Source organism: Heterocephalus glaber, unplaced genomic scaffold (assembly GCF_053883595.1).
Source record: "Heterocephalus glaber isolate CG9 unplaced genomic scaffold, H.glaber_assembly_v1.0 deba00000809, whole genome shotgun sequence".
NCBI lineage: Eukaryota > Metazoa > Chordata > Mammalia > Rodentia > Bathyergidae > Heterocephalus > Heterocephalus glaber.
In genome coordinates this window covers 1,473,561-1,493,261 of record NW_028258163.1, presented here as the reverse complement: position 1 = coordinate 1,493,261, position 19,701 = coordinate 1,473,561, and the positions used below count along the sequence as shown (strand labels likewise).

Here is a 19,701-nt window from a genome sequence, read left to right as displayed (position 1 = left end):
GATACTGATTTATACTATGAAGTTTCCTACTGGTCCCTTCACCTTAGTAACAAACAGTATCAACTACACTCATCCTAAGTGTAAAGAAGTCCCTTAAACACAACCTTACAGTTTCGAGGAAACAAAGAAAGGCTCTTTGGTCACCTTCTGAATGTTTTGCACAGTAAGCTACATCACAGAATAGTAAAGGAATATAGTCTTCTTTTGTCCCTCATGAAAAATACATTGTGCCAGGGATTTAGCCCAGTGGTTTTGCAGCCTGCTGCGCAAGCGCAAGGACTGGACTTCGATTCCCGGTACCAAAAAAAAAATACATTGTGTCTGGGTGACTACTGCTGACGCTTTCCTGCTCTTGGAGGTTGCAGAATGAGGGGGTTGGGGGACTAAAAGTGTACGGAACAAGCACCATTCTATTCTTCTAAGTTTTATGTCTTTTCTGTTAAACCTTAACTTCCTTTTTGTAGTAGGTGAACTAATAAACAGATGAGTAAGTAGACTGTTACCCAAGTCAATATGAAAAACTTAAAACTTATCATATTTAATATTTGAAGATTCATTAAACATAGGTAACAGAAGAAAACATGGCCACCCTATCCACAATACCAAATTTACCTTATTAGCTGTTGTTGTTCAATAACTTTATTTCCAAAAGAGAAAATCATGTTAACATGTTACACAGCAAACATTCCCCAAAAGCCTTTCTCTGTGATTATCCAGAAACATTTTCCTTCCATATCACAGACAAGTCAGCACATCTATAAAGTGCTTTTAACTTAAATATTAGCCTCAGAACTCAAATAAAAATTTAGATCTCTGGAGAAGAGGTGCTAACTATAACAACTAATCATCCTTTATACCTGTTTTATTGCTCTGGTCAAACAAGTCTTCCTGAGTTGACAAAACCTCAGGCTCTGGTGATTTCTGAATCTGTAATTCACCTTCCAGAAGTTCTTGAACAGATGTCTGTTCTTTTGTTTCCATAGCAGCATGAGACACTTTGGAACCAGAAGGCAGGTCTTCTGACCTAAGGAAGTCATACCGCGAGGGGAAAAGGTTGCTGAATTCAGTCTTTCATTTGTTCACTGAAAAGTTTTTTCTGTTTTCTATGTTTTCTTTAATAATTCCAAAATTCTTGGTAGCTCTAATCTACATCATGAGCTACTGAAAGCAAAATAAGTTACTCAGTCCATTTCAAAGCCTGCCTAAGTCTCACACATAGCAACACCTGTCTTCAATTCAGCTCACTGCTGAGCTGCTTCCCAAACTTTCTGAAGAGCAATGTGGAGATTGCTGCTTCGTAAGCTGTTAAGGCTTATATGAAAGATTCTGATCTAGACCACAGCACTGCCACTGAAGAGGACAGTCCAAATGGGAACCTTCCATGGAAAGTGCGTGGATGTGACTTATCTTCTGCTGACCACTTCCATTTCATCTACTCAACCATGCCACAAATTGCAAATCAGGACTCCTTCATACTGATACTACTCATATACAGAAAACAGTATTTTTATTCACCAGTGCCAGGCATTGAACACACAGAGCTATAATTCCAGGCTTTTTTTTTTTTTTGAGATAGAAGCTTTCTAAATTGCCATATTGCTCCAGGCTGACTCAAACTTGTGATCCTCTTGCCTCAGCCTCCTGGGTAGCCAGGATTACAGGTATGTGTCACCTTGCCTAGTAAGACAATCATTTTGGTCCCCTCCCAGAGACTGTCACCTATCCTACCACTACCCAGAGGAAACAGGAGAGCAAAAATAACAGGTAGGAAAATTTCCTAAAGAAAAACCTAAAAATGCATCCACTGTTATGCTAAGTGTTTTATATCAGAAAGACAACTTCTCTTGACAGTTTTATTCAGGAGCTCACCTCCCACTTTTTCTACTGAAGGAAATAACAAAACAATACTGAATACTTACTCAAAATGAAAGCCTCCCAGTTTTCCTCTGCCATATGCAGCCCCTAGCTGTTGCTAGGTAAGCTCTCTACCACTGAGCTATAACCCTAACCAACAAAAGATTTTAATAGAAATAGGTCCAGTTTTAAAATCTAGTTTTAGAGCCGGGCATGGTGGCACATGCCTGTAATCCCAGCACTTGGGAGGCTGGGGCAGGAGGATTGCCATGAGTTTGAGGCCAGCCTGGGCCACATAATGAGTTCAAGCCCAGCCTGAATTATAGAGTGAGATCCTGCCCCTCCCCCACAAAAAAAATCTAGTTTTGGATAAAATAATAACCAGAAATAGAGCAAAGGTGTATTACCCAAATCCTACCAAGTGAAGTGCTGAAACCACTTGGAAAAGCCCCTACATCTACCTATCCCATAAACTTCCAGAGGAAGGCAGTTTATGGGATCGTTTGTGGGTGGTCAAGTACGGAAAGAGCAAGTTTTCAAATATAATATTTATGTGACTCTTCATAAGACCCAAGAGGCTAAAAAGACCTCCTCGAGAGACAGTGGCTCTGTACACAAAGATTACAGAGGAGGAGTGGCAACCAAAGACTGCGATCAGGTTTTCTTATAGCACCAATAGAGCTCCTCTATAAAAAGCATGTTACAACGAGGACACAATGAGACTGCATAAACAAACAAGGTTTACAGATAATTAGTCTTCCTATTAGATCAGAAATACGCCAAGTAGGCCCAGGGATTTAGCACAGTGGTGCCGTCACCTGCCTCTCAAGTGTAAGGTCCTGAGTTCAATCCCCGGTACCAAAAAAAAGAAATATGCCAAGTATAAGGGGACAAAAAAAATCAACAATTCCTAAAAAACATATCCACCTAGCATAAGCAAAAATCCATGAAGGCCTTTTAGGAAAAGTACAGTTTACCTTCCCAGTGCTGGGCTTGGCTCTTCTACCACACGCACAGCTTTACTTGGCTGTGGTGTCACAGGGACATCTTCACTGCACTGTTCTTCATGCTTAACTGCTTAGTTTCAGAAGAAAACAAAAGGAAGGGAAAAAAGACAAGAAGGGAGACATTTTTAAGTACTAGAAGCAGTCCGAGATGAATGAAACCCAGAGTCTAGTGCATCCTGGACAAGCACTCTACCACTAAGCTACACTCCCAACCCTTCAAATGATTTTTTTTTGGTACCAGGATCGAACTCAGGACCTTGCACTTGCAAGGCAGGTGCAGCGCCACTGAGCTAAATCCCCAGCCCCCAAATGATTTTTAAAATGTAAAGATTTTAACAGAAGTCCAACTTAAAAAATATTCAAATATATACTTTCCAAAAAGGAAAGCAACCAATAATCTACTTACAGAAAATCTCAATCTGCAAGCCATCAAGTATTTACCAGCTAACTGCAAATTTACTGTATCAACTTAAGATTGTATTAACTTAGCTATAAAACTTATCAAGGGAAAAATAACTAGCTCCAACCTGAGAAGAAAACGTCATAGATAACTCCAAAAGTGAGAAAAACACTTCATACCAGTATCTGCATCCACATCGGACACCCTGGTATAACCAGAGGTGGTGGTTATTAACTGTAGGTGTTCTTTGTCTACTTCATATGGCACAATATGTTCTTCAACATCCTGACTCTGAGAGAGTTCTAGGACCCCAAAGCCCAGCTGTGATGAGGCAGGATCTAGGACAAAACTCCAAGAAATTAGGAATCATCCCATAATACTGTCAAGGTGCAAGCTGCTGTCCCTTAGCAAAACAAGATCACATTAAGTTCGTCACATCAAAACCCGTCCCAAAAAATACTTCAAAAAAAATAAAGGAGTCACACAAGACCCTAGGTTCAATTCCCAGCACCACAAAAAAAGGAAAAGAAAAATAAAAAATAAATGCTTTAAAAATGAAAGAGAAAAACGTATAATGAGCAAAACCTTGAGTATCATAAACTCTTACAAGCATCCAATATAGTAGACTATGTCTACACAAAGACACACCACGGGCCAGGGATTTAGCTCAGTGGTTCTGCCACCTGCCTCACAGGCGTGAGGACCCAAGTTCGATCCCCGGTGCCAAAAAAAAAAAGATATACCATAACCCATACCCACACAAAAAGCTATTCAGAGTCCAAAAAATTTTGAAAAAATAAATGAATATAAAAGGAGAAAGAGCCAATATGCAGGAAGGGAACTATTCAATGAGCTACAAGTTCTTGGACAAATTAGATGGAATATTTTAAATAACAAGCAAATTTCTCAATGACTCAATTTAATCATGAGAAATCAGAACCTGATAACGAGAAACTTAAACATCTGCATGCTCATGTCAAAGGAACGCAGAAGAATCTACTGTCCAGAAAAAGGCACAGGCTACCTTCAGCACCCAGGGAGTGTGTGGTATCCTCTGAAGTGTCTTCTTCCACTCCCTCTTGCTCCTGCTCTGCTGACTCTTCCTTCTCTTCCCCCGCAACAGGAACAGATCCCAGGGACATTCCCAGGACACTGCACAGTGGAAGGACACATAGTGTGTTCCCAGGGAGACTGGGATGCTGCTCAAAGCCCTGCATGTTACTCTAGCCCCCGCCCCCAGCAATTACCTCACAGCAACCCTTGAGTGCTTCTCTACAGAAACCACTGAGAAGGGAAGCAACCCAAACCTGTACTGAATTAAGTAACACAGAAATAAAGCAGAAGACACAAGTATACTTAAAATTTTATCGATACTATTATGACCAGCGATAGAAATACCTTGCATTCTGAAGAATTACTGAGAAATGACAAAATGTACACTGCTGGAGCAGAGAAGAAGCTCAAAAATCATATCTATTAATATGGACAAAATTTGCAAAAATATTTTAGTACAAAAACCTTAGAATAGGGCCGGGGATTTAGCTCAGTGGTTCCGCCGCCTGCCCTGCAAGTGGAAGGATCCGAGTTCGATCCCCGGTACCAAAAAAAAAAAAAAAAAAAAACCTTAGAATACATGGAACCAAAGTGTCCAAATAAAATTTAGGCCTATGTTTTGTTTTGTTTTGTTTTTCCATACCAAGAACTGAACTCAGGACCTTGTGCTTCCCACGCAGGCACAGCACCACTGAACTACGTCCCTGGCCCAGCTTACATATTTAAAAGTAAACTGACACCACAGTCAAAAAACATGAGGGCCAGGGATTTAGCTCAGTGGCACTGCACCTGCCTCGGAAGCACAAGGTCCTGAGTTTGAACCCCGGTACCAAAAAAAACCAAAACAAAACAAAACAAAAAAAATAATGAAACTAAAAAACAAAATATTAAAGAGGAAAAAAATACCTGTAATAAATATAACAAAAAGTAGAATAAGATAAAATAACCAGGTGTGATGGCGCCCGTCTGTAATCCCAGAACTTGGGAGGCTGAGGCAGGAGGACTGCTGGAAGTTCACGGCCAGCCTGGGCTACATAGTGAGTTCAAGGCCAGCCTACACTACACAGCAACTCTGTCTGTCTCAAAAAACAAAAATAGGGCTGGGGATTTAGCTCAGTGCCACCGTGCCTGCCTCGTGAGTGCAAGGTCCTAAATTTGATCCCAGGTAGCAAAAAAAAAAAAAAAAAAAAAAGGAAAAATAAAAACAGAAGAATAACATAAAATATAAAGAACTCATATAAGCCAGGTGTGGTGGTGCACACCTATAATTCCAGCACTTGGGAGACTGAGACAAGAGAATTGCCAGTTCAAGGCCAGCCTGGGATATGTACATAATGAGTTCAAGGCCAGCCTGAACCACACAGTGAGACCTTGTTTCAAAAAACCAAAATTTAAGGGCCAGAGATTTAGCTCAGTGGTTTCGCTGCCTGCTACGCAAGTGCAAGGACCCGAGTTCGATCCCCGGTACCAAAAAAAAGAGTTCAAAGGGCCGAGAATGTAGCTCAGTGGCACTGAGCCTGCCTGGCAAGTACAAGGTCCTGAGTTTGGTTCAAAAAAAAAAAAAAAAAGAGTTCAAAAAGGGGATGGGGCTGCAGCTTGGTGGTAGGGCACTCGGCCTAGTACGAGCAACGCCCTAGGCAGGATCCCCAGCACTATTTTTAAAAAAATCTAAATAGCTTTAGAGCTGGGAATGTGCAAGTAGTATAATGTTCAACCTCACACATTCGACTCCTAGCACTGGGTCCAATTCCTGTCACTGCCAAGAAAAGGAAAAGCTTAAAAAGTCCTGGTATCTAGTAATTCCAATAATTTCAAAGAGATATTTGAAATGCAGAAAGAACCTTAAAACTAATAAGTTTACTGTCTTAATAAACAATGTGAAAAATAAATAAAAATTAGCAATGTGTAAGTTCAGTATTAGAAAAATGATTAAATAATTTCGTATCTACAAAATAAAATCTAAAATCTTTCTCTTTTATTGAAGACAGGGTCTCACTTTGTAGTTCAGGCTGGCCTTGAATTCACTTTGTAGCCCAGGCTGGCCTTGAACTCACAGTGATCCTCCTGCCTACAAGTGTGCACCACCACGCCCAGCTAATAAAATAAAATCTTAGGCTGCCATTTAAAATGTTTGAAACAATCAAATTCACTGTGTGAACCCAGACTGGATCCTAGATCAAATAAATAAAACAAAACATAAGGTATCTTTGACACAATTACAAAAATCTGAAAATGAACAGTATTATTAGATATTATGGAATTATTAGGTGTGATAATGACACTATGGAAACACAGGATAATGTACTTATTCGAGGGGATGAATGCTAAGAGGCACAATAAGGTCAGTTTCAAACCACTCAGTCCCTCACAAAAGCAAGTACACATACAGTACACACGTATACTCCTTTTATCACTTCTTGACACATTTAGTTAGAGAAAATTATTGCTTTAATTTACATGGGAAAATGTTCACACTGTTACACAAAAGTGTCAACAAACACAAACTTTTATTTTCCAGTGATGACTATTATGTATATCAAATGTAAAAAAATGGAAAATTTACCAAAATGTTTATAGTCATTAGCCTCCGCATGGCAGGACTATAGGGGACCTTTTTTGCTTCCTTGCAATTTCTACATATTTAATAATCCATACTAACAGCATTAAGCATAACTATGCATAAAAAAGGTGAAAACATAAACTTGAAAAGTTGGGGACCCATGATCCAAAGAAGAGAAAAAGGATTAAAGATTCTCATCAAAATGAAACAGAGTATTACTGAGAAATGACAGAATGTGCACTGCATGAGCGGGGAAGGAGCGCAAAAATCCTATCTATTAATATGGACAAAATTCACAAAAAATATTTTAGTACAAAAACCTTAGAATACCTGGAAACAAAGTGTCCAAATAAAATTTAGGCCTATGTATCCCGTCCGCCACCACCACCCCACCCCACCCCCGACCCTGGCCCCGGGCCGAGAGGGATAGAAGGTCCAAGAGCAAATGTGACCGGGGCCGGGGACTTAGCTCAGTGGTGCCACTGCCTGCCTCACAGGCGGAAGGTCCCCAGTTCATTCCTCGATCCCTAGTGCCAAAAACAAAAAACAAACAGACAAACAAAAAAACCAAGGGCCAGGGATTTACCTCAGTGGCTCCAGCACCTGCCGCACAAGCACAAGGTCCCAAGTTCAATGTCCAGTACCAGAAAAAAAAAAACAAAACCCAAAAGGCACTAGAGGAGAAGCAAGAAACGACACAAAGCCACACACCCGAGCCTTTTCAGCTTCTGATAAACAGCCTTCCTCATGGCCGACCTCTAAATGCTGGTGGGCACAGATCTCCGGACCTCTTTTTCAGCTACACTTCCTCACCTCAAATCTCACCCAGACTCTGTTTTGAATGCAGCACTAAGCACATACTTATGACTCCCTCCATGTGCCGGCCTGGACCTCTCCTGAGCTCCAAACTTGCATATCCAATCATGTTAACATCTCCAGCTGGCTGCTGAAAAGGTAGCTCAATTTCAGCAAGTCTAAAACTGATCGGTTCCTTCTGCAATCTTCATCTCAGTAACAGACTCTCCATTCTAGTTGCTCAGACCAAAAATTTGGGATTACTGCTACCTCCTTCCTGTCTCTACACTCCACATCTGCTCCATCTTTTTGGGGGGGTACCAGGAATCGAGCTCAAGACCTGGAGGTTGCCAGGCAGGTGCTGTGCCGCTGAGCTACATCCTCGGCCCTGCTCCATTTTTAAATCCTACTTTCAAATACTCAATCTCAGCCAGGTGTGGTGATGCACACCTACAATCCCAGCACTCTGAGAGGATGAGGCAGGAGGATCACAAATTCTGAGCCTGGCCTGGGCTATTTAGCAACTTAGCAAGACCCTGTCTCCAAACAAAAAGACCTGAGGATAGAGCTCAGCGCGAAGCCCCTCAGGGGTCAATCCCCATACAGCAAAAAGCCCTCAGCATCTCACCATTCTTTACCCACTTCCACCATGAACCAGACACTGTCATATTTTCCCTAAGACATTTCAATCACCTCCTAGTTGGCCCTCCTGGCTCTGACCCTGTTTCTCCTTTTAGGTCTGTTCTTGATCCAGCAGCAAGAGTGATCCTGTCAAAAATCTAAGTCAAACTGAGTCATTCTTCGGCTCCAAACCCTTAAATGCATTCCTATTTCACAAAGAACAAAAGCCGTATTTCTCACAATCACCCCTAACGCCTTGAACTGGTCCCCCTTTCATTTCTCCACATTCTTCCCCCACTCCTTTGGGTCACTCCGCTACAGCCACACTAACCTCATCATTTACCAAATCTGCCAGGCAGTCATGTTCTCTAGGCACAGACTGCCCTTACCCAGATAACCACACTGATCACTTCATCAGGTTGCAGTTTTAATTGAATGTCTCATCAGAAAAGCATACCCTAGCCATCCTACATAAACTCCTAACTCCTTGATACTTCCTGTTCCCTTACTGCTTTACTTTTCGGACCTTATTAGTATCTAACATGCTGCATATAATATTTCATTTATCATGTATTACTATATCCCATGTAGGAATGTGAGCACCATTAAAGTACAGGATTTTCTTTCTGATCACTTTGTATCCCCAAAACACAAGAGTGCTTGGCAAATAGGAAAAACTGAATGAAATATTTGTAGAATGATTAGGTAAATCAGAAGAGGCATGAGAGAAATCAGATTATGAGAGGAAAAAAAAAGTATTGATGTTAAATTCAACTGTCAAAAAAAAAAATTGAAAGAGAATGCCAAATCTGACTCTCAACTGGGGAACTTAGTGAAAACTTCTCAAAATAAGAGAGGCAGGGGCCGGGGATTTAGCTCAGTGGTTTTGCTGCCTGCTGTACAAGCGCAAGGACCCGAGTTCGATCCCTGGTACCAAAAAAAAAAAGAGAGAGGTAGGGTTCTAGCTCAGTGCAAAGGCCCTACATTCAATCTCCAGTACCACAAAAAAGAAAAGAGAAATAGACCTTTCCAGATAATTTATAGATATTTACAATAATTCTCACAACAGCTGGGCATGGCGGTGCACACCTGTAATCCCAGGGCTCAGGAGACAGAGGCAAGAGAATTGCCATGAATTCCAGGCCAGCCTGAGCTACACAGTGAGTTCAAGGCCGGCCTGAGCTACATAGCAAGATCCTGTCTCAAAATACAAAAAAACAAATAATACATTCCATAACAACTCAGCAACTGAAAATCTGGGCATCTGTCCCAAAGAAACAATGACTTACATCTACACAAAAACTTGTACAAATGTTTGTAGAAGTTTTAACTGGGTGTGGTTGCAAACATCTGTAATCCCAGCACTGGGGGAGGCCTAGGCAGGTAAATCTCTTTAAGTTCAAGGCCATCCTGGGCTACAGGGTGACTTCAAATCCAGCTTGACCTACATAGTGAGACCCTACCTCAAAAAAACAAGACAAAAAAAGTGTGTGTGTGTGTGTGTGTGTATATATATATATATATATACATATATATATCACAATTTCAAAAAGTGTTACCATTGGGGGCTGGGGATTTAGCTCAATGGTTACGCCACCTGCCTCCCAAGTGCAAGGACCCAAGTTTGATCCCCAGTACCAAAAAAAGAAAAAAAAATGTTACCACTGGGGGAAAATGGACACAAAGTATACAGAGGATCTATTCATGGGGGTGCTGCTACTGAGGATAGAACCCACAGCCTCACACTTACATCCTTTCTTGATTTTTATTTTGAGATAGGACTTACTAAATTGCTCAATCTGGCCTCTAATTTGCGATCCTCCTGCCTCAGCCTCCAGAGTAGCTGGGATTACAGGTGTGTGCCACCATACCCAGCTCTCTCTATTATTTCTTAAAATAGAAGGGAAATCTATAATTATCTCAATTTTTAAAATGTTTGGTGATGAAATAAAAATGTATTTTTTCCATATTTTAGAACACTGCCAGCTTTTATCAACAGGACACTAGATAAGGCAAAGATTTTTTTTTTTTTTGGAATTTAATGACATAGGCTGTTTCCCAAGAAGCCATTTTTATCAAAATAGCTAAATTAATGAATAAAAACAACACAGGCATATATGTTGTGGAGAACTTGCGCTTTTTTGGGGGTTTTTTTGTACCAGGGATCAAACTCGGGACCTTGGGCTCTCGAGGCAGGCACTGGAACCACTGAGCTAAAATCCCCGGCCCAACTTTCACTCTTTTAGAATCACCCTCAAGGGCCGGGGATTTAGCTCAGTGGTTTCGCTGCCTGCTGCGCAAGTGCAAGGACCTGAGTTCAATCCCCGGTACCAAAAAAAACCCAGGATCACCCCCAAGTTCCTTCTGGCTTCCAGGCCTCGACTCCACAGTTCACTCTGTTAGGAAAGCCATTCCTCTCACCATGCAAGCTGCTCCTCAGCCCTCCAACTATGTCCAGCAAATTCACAGTTATTGTTGGACTGCAGTCCTCAAAGAGCTGCTCCCATAGCCCGCATATCAGGGTATTTTTTTTTTCTCTTAGATGATCACACAGCTACTGCTGTAATGGCTTGATTAATATCAGTCTCCCTGATACTAATGATAAAGCCCCTTTAAAGTACATGCTGCAGTGCCTGCATATTTAATAAACATGGCCATTCAATTACATTGATGCAGAAAAGGAAAACTATAATCCCAGCAACTTGGGAGACTGAGGTGGGAGGATCACCCTGAGTTTCAGACCAGCCTGGACTACACAATGAGTTCAAAGCCAGCCAAAACTACAAAGTGAAACCCTGTCTCAAAAAAAAACAAAAAATAAAAAAGAAGTAGCACAGAACTTCTCAAACAGTGCTTCATTCAAAACGGGGTATGCAGGGGCCGGGGATTTACCTCAGTGGTTCTGGCGCCTGCCTCGCAAGCGCAAGGTCCCGAGTTCAATCCCCGGTGCCAAAAAAAAAAAAAAAAAAATGGGGTATGCATACTTCCAGTCCCCCTATTCAAATCAGGAGTCTGAGCCATAAAAACACAGCTAAGTCTGTACACGTTCCTAAAGAGGTACTAGAAAGCAAAGCAAGATAACATAAGTGAGTGACGTGAGTGTGGGAACAAAAGCAAAAGCATTATGATAAATGACAAAAGAATCCCAGTCCTGGTGTCCACCCAACAGTGAGCTGCAGACAGCATCAAACAGTGCTCTCTGCCTCATGCCTCATGTGAGGGAGGGCAGGTGCTACTCACAGCTCCCACCAACTGCTTCCGAGAAGGGCTGGGAATCCCAGAAGCCTCAAATCCAGGTGTGAGGAGAAATGTCCCCATTTTTAAATTCTATCAATTAATTCAGGTATCTTTTACCACATGTGGGCCAAATACAACCCATCTATGGGCCAAAATGAGCCCACCAGTTTGCAGATTGTTCTAAAGCATTCATCTTTACTTGATGTGGGAGAAATCTGTGCATAGAGTATAAGGTACACCAGAGAAAAGCACTAATTTTAAGATAAAACAATATTCTTGAACCATCTCAAGCTAACATTCTGCTTCATCTCCCAACCCCAACACCTCCCAGCTCCTAAAATTATCTCTGTTTTTCTTTGACCTTCAGCGAACTGGGGCAAAGACTAAGAAGCACTGAATCATTAGAAGGGGAATCATTTGAGTCAAAAGGAATAAATCCAAAGTCCAGCTCTGTGATTTAGTAATAGTGTATTCCTGAACAGGTATTTAACTTCTTTGCCCATTAGTTTCCCCCACTATTCTGGATGATGGAAGTAACAGAATGTCTCCACTGGAGAGGTCCTTTAAGGATAGAACTAAATAAGTTAATATGTCAAACATCCAATATTGGGTTTAACAGAGGATGACCTGGAAAAAAATGGATACTGTAAAAATGTACACAAGAAATGGTAAAAACTGATTACTGTTTAGGGTATGAATCTAACCTGGTGAAGTACTTTGGTAGGCATGCTTAAAAGTTTTAATAATAGTACATCTAATTTTTTTTTTTCTTAAAAGTTGTATCTTTACTAACAATGAGGAATGCCTACTTTGTTTTACATCCACAAGATAGGTGACAACTTAAATACTGCAGCTATAAAATATATCAACTTCAAAAAAGAGGTTCTAGCTAACAGTACTAAACACAATACTATCTATAGAATTCTCAAATCTCATTTCTTAATTCACACAAAATTAGTCCCTTTATCCTTGGCGTGAGGCAACAGGTACCAATAAAAGAGGTGATCTGTTAATAAATTTAAATACCCAGGCATGGCGGCACACACCTGTAATCCCAGCACTTGGGAGGCTGAGGCAGGAGGATCGCCAGAATTTGAGGCCAGCTTGTGTGACAAAGTGAGCTCAAGGCCAGCCTGAGACAAAGGGAGACCATCTCAAAATAAATACGTAAATTTAAATAGAAATTCCTTCAAATATCAGCATACCTGCTTGTCCTGTTTGGCTGAGGTAACCGGTCAATGACCTGACTGATGGAACTACATGTATCCAAATGAGAAGAATCCATAGGGTCTGAAAAACAACGATTGGATATTAGCACGAGAGGCACTTACCAATAAACTTTAATACAAATTCAGGAACCCACACTATCAACCTAATCAGCCACATTACAACATCATGAATTTGAATGCTTACTAGGTATATACATTCACCACAGGCCTTCAATGTTCAAGCCCTCCCCCTATCCAACAGCACCTATGAAAATGCAAAGGGAATGAACATCTTTAAATACCTCACTTGCTGGCGGGGTGGCACATGCCTGTAATCCCAGCACTCAAGAGGCTGAGGCAAGAGGATCACCGCAAGTTCAAGGACAGCCTGGGCTACATAGTGAGTTGAAGGCCAGTCTGAACTAACAGTGAGACCCTGCCTCAAAAAACAAACAAAAAACCCAAAAGCCTCACCTGCAGCCTTGTTTTCCTTCAAATGTTCACTGAACCCACTATTCCGGTCTCCCTGTTCAGTTGTCTGTTCAGGATTGGACACAGCATCCTAGAAAATATACATACATAATGGGCACACAACATAAAAATCTTCCAAAATGAAACACACTTTTTTGGGACTGTGATTATTTCATTGTCCCAACCAACTATATCCAAAATTGATCCTCTACTTATCTTTGCTGGTTGGTCCACATTAGAAAACTCAAATCTGTTTGATCATTTTCAAACAAGTTATCACTTACCAATACAGGGTTTTCTCTGTGCAGCTGTAGATTCGGAAGGTGTCGGGAAAGCACACTGAAGTGAGAACCAGAATCATCTTCTAGAACCTGGCTTTCAGGCTGAGAATCTTCAATTATCAGGCAAGGAGTATCTTGCTGAGAGAAATCCGAATCCAACTGACTTCCAGTAGGGTCCATCTGCTCCCCTGGAACGCAATAACAAAAGATCAGCTCTGTGTAACCTACGATTCTTCCTCACGCAATCAGAACCTAAATAATGGGGCGGAAGTACAGGAGCTGAGAAGGGCCCAGTCCAGGGATCCTCCGATTGGAGCACTCTCTCTGCGACCGCTGCGAGCACTTTCTGATCACACCTCCCAAGTCCCCCTCTCCCCCCCGTTTCCCCGTTACTCCTTACGAACCTACCTATCCTTCTCCCTCTGCCTTCCTCATTACCCTCTCCCCTCCTCCCTAACATCTCCCGCCCCTTTCTTCATCCCCCCGCAACTCTCCCTACGTCTCCACCGCCCCCCAAAAGGCTGTGCGAGCTCTCCGACGGAAGCCTCTAGGCCCCTCACGGTTCCTCCAGACCGCCGGCTCCCAGCCGGGCCTCCCCACCCCCTCTCGGCCTGCAGCCCCTTCCCCGGCACTGCCGCCATGCTTGCCACCCCGCCCCCTCCGGGCCGCCGTCCCTCCGGACTGCAGACCAACGCCTCCGGAGCCCGCTGCGCCCCATTTCCCCCAGGTGGTACCAGGCATCCTGGCGTGGGGTCCCTCACGCTAGAGCTAGAGGTCTCGACACGCTCCCCAGGTCCCTCCAGCTCGATCCCCCGGTCGCCGATGTCGCCGCCGCCGCCACCGGCTGCGAGCTCCCCCTTTTCCCGTCGCGTCACGCAATATCAGGTCACCCATTCGCTGCTGCTGCGCGCCACTCAAGAAACTCTGTGTACGATAGGTGGCTGAGGGGGAAGGCCCCGCCCACGTAAGAAAAAGGAACTCGGCGGCGCGTTTCCATGGCAGCATGGACGGTGCAGGCCCTCCCCCTAGACAGCCGAAGAATGACAGTATCCGTGAACCTCGGGGACCTTGAGAGGGCACAAGATGTACCTCTGCCTCCAGCACGGATGTATTTACCAGCACTCGTATTTGAGACTCTACCTGCTATCGTCCATTCACCTAAGCCCCCTTCCTTCACTCTATTTCCGTGGAAGAGTTTCTCGGCTTTCTGATAAAAGGGCAAAGAAAAGGAGAATTCAGGAGAGCTAGGACCTCAGAGCTGGTGAAATGGGAGAAAGAAAATTCTTTGAGGTTTACCTGGACTAACCGGGATCCCTTTTGTGGACCTCTTCTGAATTCAAGAGGTCTGAACCTTCTTGCCTCAGATCTCCACCAGTTACTCGTTTATTGTTGTTGGTTGGGGTTTGGTTTGGTTTGGTTATTGTTTACATTGTCTGAGGTTCCTGTAAGCCATGTTTCTTCCCATTGCCCTTTCTGGTCTGGAAGGCTGGAAGGTATTTCAAGCTTCACATTTATCGTTGTCTTTTCTTTCTGAGATTGCAGGCTGGAGACAGTCTCAGATGGGGTTTGCACCTCGCGTTGAGAGAACTGAGCACTGTGACACTCACACAGTAGTAAAAAGAAGAGCAATTGCCCTTCTAACTCATGACCTCAAAGCCCTGAAATTCCATTATCCTAATTATGGTGCCAGGGTCTTCTAGAGGGTGTGGCAGCAGTGACAACTATTAATAAACTAGGCCCCGTGAGACTTACGTGTTTGTTTTCTGTTGATGTTTTTGTTGTTTTGATTTAAATGGTGGTTGGATCTAGGAGAGAATCGTAGCCAGAGCAGCTGTCAGTAGGAAAAGCACTGAGCACAATGCCGGGTAGATATATAATAGGCATTCAGCCATTCAATATGAGATAGTTCTCTCTCTACCTGAGGCTCAGTTATGTAGTCACAGATCCACCATGATTCAACATTTCTATAAATCCCCAATTCTACACTTGAAATAAGCTAATCTTCTCTCTGTGCTATACCTAACAATGATCATATTTTCCAACCCAAAATCAAAACATTTTCTGAGTATATGTCACTTATGGGAATAAAAGCACGGATTTGGAAGTAAAATTGAAATCTAGGATCTATTATTGCTAATTAAGATCTCTAGAATGTTTTGTTGATGGAGCAAAAATGAAATAAACCACAGAAACATAACTCACTTTTAAAAATCATTTATAATTGATTCCCCTTTTTCTTCACTCCTGATATTGCAGAAGACCAGAGACCAAATAAATGTCATCCTAAAGGATGAGGTCAGGTCAATATTAACTGTATTAGGGAATGGAGTGAGTTAATTTGCTCTATTTGAGAGGGCACAAACAACCAGGTCCTGCTATAAGCAAACTGTGACCTTGATTCCCATAAAAATCCCCCCAAATTAATCATTTTTTGCTCTTCTTCACCAAGGTACCATTGCATTGCTTCCTGAGACATAAGTAAATAGTCCTTCCTGATAATTTGACAAACAACTGTATGTGTTTGTCAAAGGTCATAAAAGTATAAAAAAGGTAAATTAAACCTTAATAAACATGACTAAAAATAGATAAATAAATTATCTTGAACCATTCCCTTTACTAAATAAGTCAAGAATGTAAAAAAAAAAATAATGGCAGCCATTGGGCCAGGGATTTAGCTCAGTGGTTCTGGTGCCTGCCTCGCAAGCTGAGGACCCCAGTTCGATCCCCGGTACCAAAAAAAAAAAAAAAAAACCCAAAAATGACAGCCATGCCTGGTGGTTCATGCCTGTGATCCAAGCACTCACAAGGCTGAGGCAAGAAGATCCCTGCAAGTTAAAGGGCAGCCTGGACTACATAGCAAGATCCTATTTCAAAAATATAAATAGACAAATGAATAAATAATAAAAAGACCAAAGAAAAGTGTGAAGGCCCTTGGTTCAATCCCCAGTGCCACACACACACACACACACACACACACACACACACACAAATGGCTACAATGAGGGGCTTCAAATGAAGTTGAGTGGTAGGTACAGGACTTGCCTAATAAGCCTGAAGCCCTGAGTTTGATCCAGTTTGTGCACCACAAAAACAAGAAACAAAAATGGTCATAATAGTAACATTTCTGTTACATAGATTTTAGTGCAAGAAGAACAGTTTTTCAATAAGACAAAACTAAACTTTAAAGATGCATATCTAGAATTTCTCTCTTTTTTTTTTTTTTTGGTACCGGGGATCAAACTCGGGTCCTTGCGCTTGTGCAGCAGGCAGCGAAACCACTGAGCTAAATCCCTGGCCCTATTTCTCACATTTTGTGTTTTGTTTGAGACTGGGTCTCACTATGTATTCAAGGCTGGCCTTGAACTCACTATGTAAACCTAACTGGCCTCAAATTCACAGCAATCCTCCTGCCTCAGCCTCCTGAGTGCTGGGATTGCAAGGGGTGCACCACCACGCCTGACCTAGAATTTTTAATGATAAGATTACAATAAAAGTCAAAGCTAATGGTGAGGGGAGGTTTAGAGGAGAAGGGTTGTAGATCAGCAACAGGCAGGTGAAGTATTCAGAAATGTTCTGCTTTTATTGCCAGGGTCATTATACAGATCTACTTTTACAATTCATAATTTCATACTTTTTTTTTTTACTTTATATGTGTTACATGTAACAATCAAAATTATTAAAACTAAATATCAGGGACCGAGGATTTAGCTCAGTAGCTCAGTAGTGCTGCTGCCTGCCCGGTAAGCGCAAGGTCCCGAGTTCCATTCCCGGTACCAAAAAAAAAACTAAGTATCATTGCCAAATGTAATGGTACACAGCTGTAATCCCACTTACTGTGGAAGCTGAGGCAGGAAGATTGCAATTTCAAGACCAGCCTGCACAATATAGTGAGATTCTGTCTCAAGATTTAAGAATAGAAAAGACAAGGCCTGGTGGCACAGGCCTTGAATCCCAGCACTCTGGGAGGCTGAGGCAAAAGGATCAAAGTTCAAGCCTAGCCTAGGCGACTTAGTGAGACCCTGTTTGCAAACAAGGGTGGGGGCCTCTGTGTATGGAGCTCAGTGCGGAGGTCCTAAGTCCAATCCCAGTACTGAAATAAATACATAGGGCTGGGGATTTAGCTCAGTGGTTCCGGCGCCTGCCTCACTAAGCATAAGGTCCCGAGTTCGATCCCCGAGTTCCATCCCCGGTACCGGGGGGAAAAAAAAAAAAAAAAGAAAGAAAGAAAGAAATACATAAATTTATTTAATGGGCTGGGGGTGCAACTCAGAGCTTGCCTAGTTATTTGCTAAAATTCATAGTGTGGTAAAAAACTGTGTTGTATGGTTTCAGAGTATTTCCCTAAAATGTGTTCAATTATTACAAAGAGAAAAGTGGTAAATTTGTAGTGAAGAAACTCAGTATTTACCAGGCTGAGGCAAGAGGATGGCTTGAGCCCAGGGTGAGGCAGGAGGATTATTTGAGGCCAGCCTAAAAACACAGTAGGACCCCGTATTAAAAAAAATGGGGGGGCTGGGGATTTAGCTCAGTAGTTCTGCTGCCTGCCTTGCAAGTGCAGGGTCCCGAGTTCAATCCCTGGTACAAAAAAAAAAAAAAAATGGCAGGGCTGGGATTTAATTCAGAGGTGCCACCTCCTGCCTTGAAAGTGCAAGGTCCAAGTTCCATCCTGGGTACCAAAAAAAAAAAAAAATGGCAAAGACTGAAGAACTGTTCCAAGACCATGAAATGCAACATGTGATCCAGAATTGAATCTTGGATGAGAAACTTATTGACAGGGCCAAGGATGTAGCTCAGTGGCACCATACCTGCCTGGCAAGCACAAGGTTCTGAATTTGATTCCTGATGGGGGGGCTTAGTGACTTAGTTTTCCTTCTTCTGTAAATGACTCTAATGAGAGTACTGCTGATGTTTGAATAAGGTCTGTGGATTATATAATAGCATCAAGTCAATATTATTTTCCTGACCTTGATACTATGCTGTGGTTATATAAAAAGCAAAAGGGTGGGGAGCGGTGACACCGAGTTACTCAAGATTCGAGCTGGGTGGGCTACTCTTGAGCAAAACTATGTGAAAAGTTAACTTGCACCCCACAGCATCAAAATGAGTACAAGAGAAAGACCATCCCTAAATCCTTGGAGAACTGCCAGGAATAAGAGGCAGGATGTAGAAAGTGAGAACGAGCTGGTCTTGCAGTTTAAAAAAAACAACCCCCCAGCTACTCCTAAGCTAAGTCCCAGTGGAAAAACGGGAGGTTTTATGTTCTGGGGCTGGGAAACTTAAAATAACAACAACAACAAAGATAATAATAATGTTATGGCTTGTGTTTAGATTCCCCCGCCCCACCCCGGCCCCAAAGCCTCATGCAGGTTTAGGCGGGGCTTCATCGGAAGTGGCGGAATCGATTGATTCTCGCGCAAGGCTAGGCCCGAGGGCACTAGGGTTAAAGGTGTGAGTGCTACCCGCCCTAAGTAGTCTGAATAAGATAACAGGGGCCGAAAGGCCCTGTTAAGGTGTTTTCTTGCTTTGCTACTGTCTGTCTGCCATGAATTGCTGCCCCTCTGCCACCCCGCCTTGGAGCCAGCTGATTACGAACCAAAACGTCTGCGAACTGTGAGCCAAACAAACCTTTGCCCCTTTTACTTTGGGTATCGGGTATGTGGTCTCAGCATCGAGAAAGTAACTAAGACAAATAATAGGAAGACACTTCAGTTGACTGAGCGAGACATCGCGGCTGTGTCCCTGTGGCTGAGCCATGGCAGGTCTACAGTACTCAGCTCCTGAGGGGAGTTGCACGGCCCCGACTCCCGTCCCTTCCTTCTCTGTCTCCCTCCTGGGGTCGCTTAGGTAGGGTTGGGTCTCAAAGGCTGGTCTTGGCTGTCCAGACCCTTGTGCTCACCAGGCACAAGAACAGTGAGCTCACAGGTGGCCCTGTCCCAAGTGGGGTATCACAAACCTCGTGCCAGAAGAAGTCAGAAAACCTCTATCCCTGACTACAGATTCCTCCACAAACACAAGTTTGTTGTGAATTTCAATTTACTTGCACCCAAGGCAACTTTTTGACTCCATGCTGGTGATGGAGAGGGAGGGAGATATAAAGAAGAATGAGATCGAATTCCTGCCTTCAAGGAATTTATAATCTATAGAGGAGATAAGGTATATATACAAATTATCATCTAAGATACATAAAAGTACTGCCGAAATTTTGAGAAAGAAT

The 19,701-nt window shown here is 42.6% G+C and overlaps 1 protein-coding gene across 29 annotated transcripts in view; it reads right to left on the bottom strand.

The window, feature by feature from the left end:
- Nucleotides 1-19,701, bottom strand: part of Tp53bp1 (tumor protein p53 binding protein 1) — a 94,850-nt gene that overhangs the window by 59,043 nt on the left and 16,106 nt on the right. For 17 of the 29 annotated variants that reach the window (XR_002388318.2, XM_021241681.2, XM_013078378.3 and 14 more), the window contains exons 1-8: nucleotides 14,222-14,376; nucleotides 13,491-13,675; nucleotides 13,210-13,297; nucleotides 12,733-12,817; nucleotides 4,286-4,413; nucleotides 3,441-3,599; nucleotides 2,832-2,931; nucleotides 858-1,024 (exon numbers count right to left, since the gene is read on the bottom strand). Coding sequence is in view for 28 of the 29 variants with exons in the window: in XM_021241681.2 (XP_021097340.2) it covers nucleotides 858-1,024; nucleotides 2,832-2,931; nucleotides 3,441-3,599; nucleotides 4,286-4,413; nucleotides 12,733-12,817; nucleotides 13,210-13,297; nucleotides 13,491-13,675; nucleotides 14,222-14,228 (919 nt within the window). In the remaining variant the exon portion in view is untranslated. Of the gene's footprint in view, nucleotides 1-857; nucleotides 1,025-2,831; nucleotides 2,932-3,440; nucleotides 3,600-4,285; nucleotides 4,414-12,732; nucleotides 12,818-13,209; nucleotides 13,298-13,490; nucleotides 13,676-14,221; nucleotides 14,377-19,701 lie in introns of those variants that run through there. The other 12 variants (XM_021241682.2, XM_087207312.1, XM_087207315.1 and 9 more) reach the window with 2 other exon arrangements.